The sequence below is a fragment of the Cheilinus undulatus genome, linkage group 3 (genome assembly GCF_018320785.1).
Source record: "Cheilinus undulatus linkage group 3, ASM1832078v1, whole genome shotgun sequence".
Lineage (NCBI taxonomy): Eukaryota > Metazoa > Chordata > Actinopteri > Labriformes > Labridae > Cheilinus > Cheilinus undulatus.
In genome coordinates this window covers 40,509,460-40,520,597 of record NC_054867.1, presented here as the reverse complement: position 1 = coordinate 40,520,597, position 11,138 = coordinate 40,509,460, and the positions used below count along the sequence as shown (strand labels likewise).

The 11,138-nt window shown below is 39.4% G+C and overlaps 1 protein-coding gene across 2 annotated transcripts in view; it reads left to right on the top strand.

Annotated features, from left to right (window-relative positions):
• The first annotated feature begins 713 nt into the window (after window positions 1–713).
• Window positions 714–11,138, top strand: part of necab3 (N-terminal EF-hand calcium binding protein 3) — an 87,186-nt gene continuing 76,761 nt past the window's right edge. For both annotated transcript variants that reach the window (XM_041783507.1, XM_041783506.1), the window contains exon 1: window positions 714–972. In XM_041783507.1, the coding sequence (XP_041639441.1) occupies window positions 844–972 (129 nt within the window). In that variant the 5' untranslated portion in view covers window positions 714–843. The remainder of the gene's footprint in view (window positions 973–11,138) is intronic.

The following is an 11,138-nucleotide window of genomic DNA, read 5'->3' as shown; positions in this document are numbered from 1 at the left end:
ATTCAGTAGTTGTAGAAGTGTTGTTAAACTTATTAACTTGTCTCAACTCATATAAAAGTGTTTTGTAAATTTTATTAGTAAAATGTATATTAAAGATTTAAAATTGAAATTTTTTTTATTTTAAATTTGTTTTACAAAATGTAAAAATATTTTTGAAGTGTTTGTAATTTTATATTGGATTTTTTTGTTTAAAAAAAATTGTAAAATAAAACTATTTAGGCATTTGTGAAAGTGTGTTGGTAATGTAATTATGAAAAGCAAATAAATGGCTAATGTAAATTGTTTCATGCTTTGTAAAGTGTCTTTCAGACTGTTATTTTGTATTGCACTTCCAGGCCACCGTAGTTTTACATGTAAAGATAACAAATTTGTTTGCTAATGCGTAGACTATGAAAGCCCATAAAGGGCAATAACGGCAAAAGATGGTAACTAGGCTCCCTCATCTGAACTGTTTTTTGGTATTCTGACTCAATTAAACGTGTTGGCCATCTACTGCATGCTATGCCATTAATATAAGAACTTTTTGCCTACATAACTTTGTTGTATTGTAAGCGGTCTGATTGTTAATTAGTTAAAATGTAAAATCGACCGTCTGATCCAGATGCAGAGCTCAGATAAACGAACCAATCAGCGTGTTTCCAGCAGGAGGGGCGAGCAGCTCTGCTCGGCAGCGCAGCACAAAGTTACAGAGCATCTCAGAGAGTCTCCTCCTGCCTGCACAGCCTCACCTGCTCTCTGTGTCTCACCTGCAGCCTGCTTCCTCTCCTCCGTACTTGTAGCTCAACCTCTCCCTGTTAACTGTTTTTATCCTTCTGACCGAGGTTTGTCTGGACGCGTTCAAAGATGCTGGCTTGTACGGAGATGATCACTATGTGCCTGCAGTCCGCCAAGCAGAAGCATCTCCGGGCTCAGCAGCAGCAGCAGCAGCAGCCGCTGCACAGCGCCGGACAGGGACTGACTATCTTTCATGATGTGAGTGGGTCGACTTTTTATTCGTAAATCCCTGTGCAAAGTTGATTTAAAGCATCAAATTGCAGCATTATGGCTACAAAACCACTGCATTCTCATTGCTTACTGCCTGTTTGCATCAACTGAACAAGTAGTAGGGAGAAAAAAGGTGGCAAAAATAATTTAATTGCAGAGTGATTTCAACTTCAAATATTCTATTTTGGCCAGTTTAGTTCTATGCAAATCTACCAAAGTGATATGATTAAAAATAGATTTTGATTTATTCATTTTCTTCACGCCTCACACCCAAAGATGGTACAATATTTGGTCATGTGTGAGGGAAGAGCTGCAGCTGCTGCCTCTGCATGATAAATTAAGCTCTCACAGTTGGATGGGCTTAGGGGCTGCTGTGGGTTCTCCCCATTTTGCCACACACTTAAACAAACACAAAATAAGCCTTGCAAAAGCTCAATTCAACAGTACAAAGCTACCCTCACAGATATTAACTCTTATAGACAAAGTGTATTTGATCCAAGTGAATATATATCTGTGCATTTTTCATGGATTTTTAGCTGCTGCGTCTCCCTGTATACACACAAACAATCCTAGTGACACACCTACAGTACTCCTGTTGGAGTTCAAACCAATAACACCTACTGCTGCAGCACTGCACTGGAAACCATCCATCAGCACAGTAATTACCCATCCATCACATACTGTCTTGTTGCGTGTTAGTAGGCTGATAATGTGTCCGACAGCTGAGCTCTTACAACCTGACAGCTCTCGGTCTGCTCTCCCACTAATGCAGCACATGGATAGAGCTTTGTATAAATAAGGACTCATTACTCATATTCTGCGGAGTTGTCACTGTATCTGTGTCCCTGAACAGGGTACAGAAGCAACGCAGTACCTCCACATTCACTCTTTAACCTTGAGGTTTTTTTATTGATGGAGCTCAAACAGGCTCAGTGTGCTCGATGTTTGAACCATTGTGTTTGGTTAGTCTAAAACAGCTTGTGTAGGAGGCAATACAGTCAATAGGAACACTAAATACTCCTCAGTCAGACGAGGACATCCTCTCTTGTTTTTGATTGTAATGCTTGTCTGCTTATTGCCTTTTTCACCAAATTCAACTTTCACTCTTACTGGGTGAAATAGAAGCAGCATGCGCACATTGAAGATCTTTAAGGATACTTAGGAAAGCAATAGCTGGATTCTAAGGGTTTTTTTACATTTAAAGTAGGTAGAGCCACCTTCTACTGTTGGGAGTTTTTCCAAGAGACTCAGGGTTGTAAAATAAGCTAAATTAAGTGAGCTAAAAGAGAGGGAAATATTGCCCAGAGTAAAAGTTGTACAGCAGATCAATAGTGATGGATTTCCAGAGGTAATGCAGGTGGATTTAACTTTATTAGTCCAGTGGTTTAACATTGATTTTCTATAAATTACTGGAAAATAAAATCACACATACAGAAGCACCCCCCCCCCCCACATACACTCCTGAAAATCTCTGAAATCTACCTGGCTTACCTGCCTACATATATATCTCGCAGGAAGGACTCCCAGTGGAACTTCAGCAGGCAGGAAATGACGTAAAACAATGACATGGATGAAGCAGAGTTTGGTGCTGTTGACTGCTTGCAGACACATGACTACAATGACGTCATTTACTACAGTTGACAGCCGAAGTATTTGTGTTTTTATGCTACTATGGCTGAACGACATTGGAACAAAAACGGACATTGTGATCGTATTTCTATGTGATATACATTGCGTTTTTTTTTCCTAAAAAAAAAAAAAAAAAACAGACAAATAAAGTGCCTTTTATGCACATAAATTAATTTCTTTTTTTCTTATTGGGCTTTCATGCTGTTTTCAGATTCAGAATATCGCACTGCAGCCTCTGACAGTCGCTCTGACACACTGACACAGACGTGAATGAGGATAAGGAGAGACAGAGCAGGTGAATGGAGCGACTTGTCTCTTCTTTAACTTTACTTAAATGTCATCAACCATTTATAACCACTTTCAAATCAAGTTTAATTGGCATGACCAGGCCCATAAGTGTACCTGATGTTCAAACATGAGCTGACAGGGTTGATCCGCTGTGACTGTCAGACTGCTGCACACATTGAAACTGTAAAATAAATAATAGGCACATACGTGCCATGAACAGTCTGACTACTGGCAAGCACCTGGACGAGGTACCACTAATTGTTGGAATTAAGATTTAAGTATGAACGAACTTTAATTAGCTCTTAAAAAGTCCATGTGCGTTGGTGGAAGGTTGTAAGATGTCCAAATGGTGCAAGAATGCTGACTAGACATGATCATAAGTTCGTATGTAAGGATGTGCAAGGAAGTATAGAACATACTTACTTATCTAAAAAGGGTCTAAAGCTGTTTCATCACACACGCAGATTTCAGACTTTGCCAAGCAGAGGGATTGGACCGACTCCACATTTCCCATCAGGCAGATCCATTTTACAAAACTTCAATCTGGAATGTTTGTTCCCAATTGGACCAATTAGTGTTATTTGAGGCCGAAGCGAGCATGGTTTAGTTGTTCTCCAAGCCTGTAAACGATGGCGGCCTATGAAGAGAAAGAAGAGCTGAAGAAGAGCAAAGATCCGCACTGACAGCTTTTTCTGGTGGATAAAGATTTTTATTGTTCCTGCCCCCAACCAGCTTTGACAAGAGTTTAATTTACCAACTGGCTCTATTGATAGTGAACGATAGCTCTTGTAACATATTTGTTGTGTGAATCTGATAGCTTTGTAGTCCTGAAGTTTGCTTGACCAGCTCTGTTGATTTTCTCTTTATCGTCCCTCTTCTGGTGTTCGTCCTCCCGGGAAAGACAAACAAAAAAGTGGCATGCAAGGAAACAGCAAAGGCATATAATGTTTAACAAATGCTGGAAATAAAAATCTTAGAAATTGTTAAGGAAAGAGGAAACTAGAGAACAGATGGGGATAAAACAACACCTTTAGATGCAGTTAAAAATATCTAAAGACAAAGAACTGTTCTAAATTGATTAGATACAAGACATATTGCAGCTTAAGCAAGTACAAAGGCATTGGAGACTACATGCATTGGTATTTTAAGAATTTAGTAGGGATGCACCGATCCACTTTTTTCAGTTCCGATCCAGTTCTGATAAATATGTGCCGATACCGATACTGATTCCGATATATATATATGTTTTTCTTTTTTTTTTTACTATTATTGTTGTTGGTATAATGTGTGAGGTTACATGAGGCTGTAGTATACCACCCAGCTCCTCTTATTAAAAAGCAAAAAAATACAAAAAATACAAAAATGAATTGAATTTAAATGTATTCCAAACAAATTTATTTGAACTACTACTAAAAAATAAATATCCGCATTATCCAAAAAACAACAAATGAGTATAAGTCATAAATCCCTGTCTATAATGCTCTTTAATGAACCCCCCACCACTAGAGACTGCTGTAGCTTCAGTTAACGGCCGCAGCCTTCGTCTCTGACCCTTCACCAGATATAAACAATGAAAAGGACGGTAGTGGCTAATGGCTAACGGCTAACCTATTAGCGTATAGTAGGAAGATCGGGGTATGACAGTTTTCCAAAGTAGTAAATGGAAATAAAGTGGTACGTGGGCTGTCGCGGGTTAAGCTCACATATGACTACTCACCCAAAGTGAAAAGAGGCCAAAAGCACGATATTAATCTGCAAAGAGGAACGAGGGCGGGCGGCGCTAGCTTTCAGTGCTAGCAGGCTAACGTCACACCACTCTTCTTTGTGTTCTCTCATCTTTAGACTAGTTTTGACCCTTCTAAATATAGATTTATGTTTAATCTACTAGGTAATTATACTGCTAAGAACATCCCCAACTAACACTAGCTCAGTTACACACAGACTGTCTCGTGTTAGACTGTGGTGTGTTCATGGTCTACCGCAAACTGTAGGATGGATTTGGATCAGTCACTTGGATCGGCACCGTCAGTCAGATATCTGATCTATTAATTACGTCCATATTGGACCCGATACAGATATTGGATTGGATCTAGAATTTAGGCTGATGACTAAAACGAGAGCTAGTTTTAATAACCTGGGTTTTCAAATAAAAAAAAGAAAAAGAAAACCTAGGTGACATAAGGTTGAGAACATTTGGCATCCTTATGTCAGTGTCTAAGTAGCAAACAACAAGAGAGAGACAGAGTCAACAACAAACCAGCTTGATCCTATTAATTCAAATGTGAGTGTCCCGACAGCCTCCGAGCAACGCAGCCTGATGGGACGTGACATTTTTTCTTCAACACCCTGTTCCTATTTTGATTTCTGTCGCTCATGCTGACAAGGATGATGAACAGCGAGTGTAGGAAATCGACAAGGTGTCGGGTGGGTGTTTGACAGGAAAACTTTTTCTTGATTTTCTTTCATTTTTCTGGCTTGACAGAGCTTGTTGGTTTGCTTAAAAAAGTGAAGAGAGGAGAATCAATAATATCCAAATCCGTGATGTAAACATTGGTCTCGATGTGAGTCAACACTGGAGGAAAACTTTGCTCTGCTCACGCCGTCAAAGGCCAATCAATATACAGCGTTACTGTCCACCTTTAAAATAAAAGCATGAGATATTTGCTGTTGAAGGAGTCATATCACTGACTTCAAAATCATATTTTTGTAACTGTTTAAAAAAATCTTAAGTTTAGGGTATCTTTACACCTGTAATGCACATTCCTTCTAACAATATTTGATCATTAGCTCCTGTTTTTGGCTAATCCTCCACAGTAGCAAAATCAAAAGCCCTGCACAGACCATTGTGTGTGTGTGTGTGCAGAGTGTGAGAGGTCCCACTGTCTTAACACCTGCCACTATGACAGGAGAACAGCAGCGCTCGGGAAGCAGGTCTGACCTTTTCCTGGCTTGTTGTAAATGATGCATTATGGCCTTGTGACACTGTAGAGCCCAAAGACACAGACCAATAACACACACGTTTAAGAACACTGCATCCACTCTCCTTGATTTAAGCATAAAGAGAGGGGGGAATGTGCTGCTTAGAGCAGTTAAAGAGCCAGAGGGGTAAAAGGACTACAGTAGGAAAAAAGAGATTTACTACATGTAACAGAATCCACAAGATGAACTCATTACAGGTAGATAAATGTCTATGTTTATGTCTTTAAGTGTGATAGCAGCATGTCACTTTAAGCAGGTAACACAGGCAGTAATTTCCAGCTTAGAGTCCAGACAGATGAATAAAAATAGAGCACTGAGCGCTGTGGAGCAGTTTGATCTCGTTATTAGTCAGGACTGGAGCTGCAGAGAGACAGACGCTGACAGAGACAGAGAGCAGAAGTGCACAACCTGAGCATGTTGACCTACGGAAAATAAAAGCGAGGGGGTGGATTGTGCCGGTATTAATAACCTGTAGGTCACAATTGATGAGTGCTGAATGCAGCCTAATGATGAAGACAACAGACAAGGGACGGGGAAGGGGATCAATAACAAAGGACAGATGACATTTTTAATTGTTCACTGCATGGCCTTTGGAGATGCTGGCGTTTGCATTTGTGCTATTAGAAATAGATTCTTGTCAAGCTATGTCAAATGCATTATAGATTTATTGAGTTGTTTATTAAAGAAACTGACATGGTAGTTTTATAAATAGCTAGAACAACCAAGCAGTTACAAGCCTCCACAGCCTTGCTAGCTATTGTTTGTATTCTGTTGTATGTCCAGGGCAGTGATCATCACCTGGCGGCCACAATAGGCCCCTCACATCCTGCCATCCAGCCCCAAAGCATCACCAAATTCAGAACATGTGCAGAGGAAAAGATTTGTTGTGGTATTTGTTCCCAGCAGCTATTAAAAAGACTCCAAAAGCTATTAAGATTGAAACAGTGTCATCAAGATGACTTTATGTTTCATCCATTTTATTCAGAAAACCACCAATCACCTGTAACTAGTAAATATGATGCATGTTAAACATGAATTTATCAGTCCATTCCTGATAAAACTGACATTTTCCATGTCAACTTCTGCCTTCAGGAATATTCAGCTAAAATATCTCAATCGCCCCCTTGTGGCTGGCTGTGATAAATACGACTGATCTCACTGTTAGAGCCTAACAATTACATGCATTTGAAAGAAAATTAAAATATTTAAACAAAAATATGTTAATGAGACAAGTTTTAAATTTTCTTTAGTTTTTTCGCTTATAGGAAAAAAAATGCATTGTCCAAATGTAGTTGATGACCCCTGGTCTAGGGGAATAAAAACAGACTGAAATTGCTTGTATTTGCTAATTAGCCAAAAAAAGGTCCTAACTCCCAATGCCTCATTTCCACATCGATAGTATATATAGATGAGGCCTCCCAGTGTCCAATGCAAGGGATTGCATTTTTAACAGATGGATAAAAAACTGATTAAGTGCCTGCAGCCATTGGGGAGAGGATGATATTATCAGTTTTTCACTGTTAAGCAGCTTAGAATATGAAATGACTGAGGTAAAATAGGACTATTATTGCATATCAAGAAGTAGTTGAAGAATTTGGCCAATCAGGATATCATCTACAGACATAGGAACGTCAGAATGGGCTAGGCTAGGCTAACTTGGCATTCAGATGTATGTTGGTAAGTTAAATAACCCATTTTTTAGCTAACTTTTCACTTAAATAAACTGGCATTATCAAAACAATCTTACAGCACCCAATATCTACCAATAAATCTTCACATTTCATTTCTAAGTGGTTAATATGATGGCATGAGTCTTCATAGCCTGTTATCTTGTCATTAGCTAGGTCAGCTAGCACACTGCAATATGGCTTCTCCCATATCTACTGCAAAATTTAAATTTCTTCAATGTACTTGTGGCTCATTCCTGGCGTAAAAATTAGAGAGGGGAGGAGTTATGCAAGTACGATGGACATCACAGAGATTCCCATAGGAATGAATGGACTTCCTGTTGACTTACCTCTGTAAGCATAAATGGAAATGAGGAGTAAGAGGCTTCACTATACCTAAAAATCTATTCGGTTTAAGCTTTAAATTTGCGCAAAATTTGAAGAAAATCTCCCAAAGCATCTTTGAGATACCGGGTTCAAAAATGCCGACAGACACCCTAAAGCATAATCCCTCTACATGACTATTTCCTAACCTTGCAAAGCAGATAGATATGCCAGTTTCCATGTTTCTAACTGGTGAATCCATCTTGCAAGGCTCCCATCTGAATCACTTGGGCTCAGTCAGAAAGTGACAGGACCAATCAGCGACAAGGGGCAGTGTTTTCGGGCACAGCAGACCCGTAGAGTAAGCAAGCAGCAAAAAGAGGCCAGTGCAGATATGGCGGAAGACATTAGCATGGATGCTGCTAAAGTGTCAGTTTTATAAGAACTTGATGACATTTCTTCATTAAAAGAAAAACAGAGAACAGCATTGAGTTGTTTTCTTTTCAAAAATGACAAAAGTCGACAAAAGTTCACGTTATGCTGCTCTGTAAGGAGTTTACTCCTCGGGTGGGGCTACGACGTCACATGTTTTGTTGCTCTGATTGGCCCGTAAAAATCTGACAGACAAAACGTTCATCCCATCATCCTCTAAGATTTTTATCAAGGCCTCTGCCCTTTTCCAAACACCGTGTATGAGAGGTTTTCCAGATGGATGTGTGAAACAAATCTGGCGTGCCATGTTAAATGTCATTCAGACTCAAGTAAACTCTGGTCTACTTTAAAACAGGGATGTTTGCTTCCAAAAAAACCCTGGTTTGTTTGAGTTGTGAAAGCACAGTGGACCAATTTGTAAACCAAAGGCAGGAAGTAGCATAAAGCGTAATGATTTACAGATTCATATATGTGATTTCATTGCTTTGAATACATGTCGATACCTCGCTCAGCGCCTGCGTAGCCATGGCAACCCATGGTAGTCGCTTCTACTCATTATAGCTTGCGCCTTCTTCAGTACTGCTTCATTCACCTCATGTATAGAACAACTTGCTGGGCAGCTAGCGGCTGCTCATACTGGGTGTCTTCTTGTAAAAACAAAGACATTGTATGAACACCGAAGCAAAAGTAGAAATCCAAAGACAGCATAAATTTAGTGTTGCCTTAGGAGTGGACATGGAGTCTAGCGCCACAAATGTTTAACTGCTTCAGTCAGTTTGACCAAGTGTGATGTGAAAGCAAACCAAGCCACGTGAAAGCTCAACAATGGTGCAATTTCAGTCCCCAGTCGAACCTAGTCCCCCACACTATCAGGTGTGAAATCCACCTTAAATTACTCATGATATTTGTTACAGTGAAATGAGACATAAAGGAGCAGTGGTGGACTTATTTTCATCACTGTGGCTGCATGGAGATGTGCAGGGGCTAAACCAAAGTGTGTTGAAAAGGACAATGAAGCCTGCAATAAATAAATGCTAAATCAATTTATGGATCTTAATTGTTATTAATGAAATTATTCTGACATCCCTATTTTTGTCTTATAATTTTTGCATGCATTTTTAGACATAAATGCTTATTTCCAGCACAGATAAGTGGTTTAGTAACAGTGTTCATTCTAATGCTAGACTTAAAGTCTGTCTGAGTGGTTGCACAGTACAGATTGTGTTGTTAGGTTCCGACTTTTTCTTTCTTTAATGCATTTGGAATTATTTTTGTGTCTGTGTCCTAGTTGGAACTGAAACCCTGATTTTTCTCTTTGTCGACCAAGAGGCAGACACTCTTTAGAAGGTTGCCTGTAGCTGAATAAAAGTCCTCACATGGTCAGTCATATATTGTTTGGCCCTTTGTGTTGTTCACGTCAGCTGTGAAATAGCTTTTTCCAGTTTTAATCACTGTGTAGAAGTTGTTCTGCTGCTGATTTTAGTTTGTGTGGAGCATCTTTGTTATTCTCTGCCTGAAGCAGAGCTGAATCAAACAGCTCGCAGTGGTTGTGAATTTTTTAAGCCTCTGTTAAAAATAGGCTTTTCATCATACGACAGGAGATAAGTATTCAAGACTTTCACTACAACAAGTCCAGACGAGTCAGACAAATAATGATCACTCAGTCTGTCTGCAAAAAAGAGATCATTGATCACATATTTTGGCTGGCGTGGGTCCAAAAACTGCACTCTGCATGAACACAACCTCCAATATTTGAACATTTGTGCCACATAAAAATAACTTCCTGAAGCCTTTTCTTTTGTTTTAACTTCACATAATTCAGTTCATATGAGGCGGAACTAATGTGTATGCTAAGTGTCCATTTATCTCCTTCACATTCACAGCCGTCCTCATCACAGCTGCCTTTCAGAGCTGCTGGAGTGTTGCAGCCTCCACTGGCAGTCATTAGCCCCCTGAAAGGTCACAGTGGTAATAGAGTGAGGCCTTACATGACTCTTCAGTGTTGTATATATTCTCATGTAAACAAATACGACAGCAATAAACCGGCTAACACATTCATCTGTGCAAATTAAATAATGTGCAGGTGTGTTCAAAGGTTCAGCCATGCAGAGTTACCAGTAAACAGGAGAGGCAGCAGCATCTGGCAGCAGAACCGCCTATGTTTGCTATTCTCAAAGAAGATGAAGCTCATAGTTGGCTAAGCAAAGGCATTATTAATAACATTAACAATGACTGATTTACAGGATGTACCTGCAAATAAACTAGAGTGCACAGCAGCATGGTCCAAAAACTTCTGCACCAGACTCTGACTCAGCTACTGTTACACTGCAGTGATCCTGAATGACATGTTAAAGCTCTTTAAGGAGTCACAGCTGGATGTGGCACAGAGAGAAATGTATAAGTATGCTTTTATATGACATGTAAAGCAAAAAAATAACTACAAGAATAAATACTGAACATGTTTTTAAATGTTTTTGATCTTAGTCATGCCTACTGAAGGTAGTTGTCAGAGTAAGTCTGTCACATTGCTCTGCAGAAACAACCTCTTCTTGAAAACAGTTTGTTAAAAGAATGCAAGGTTTTACTCATTACTGTTTATTCATGTATAGAAGTCAGTGACATGACATGAATAATTTTGAGTCCAAATCTATTATTTTTTTCCCTGAAAAAATTATTCAATTCATGACATATATCAAGTAATTCTAAGACACCGGCTTTGTTTGTCAGGTGGCATGACCATTCGAGTGAACTGACTAGTGCAGGGCAATTAATCGCTAATTAGATTAAATCGCAATATGGCCTGCTGCAATTTTCAAATCGCAGAAGATGCAATAT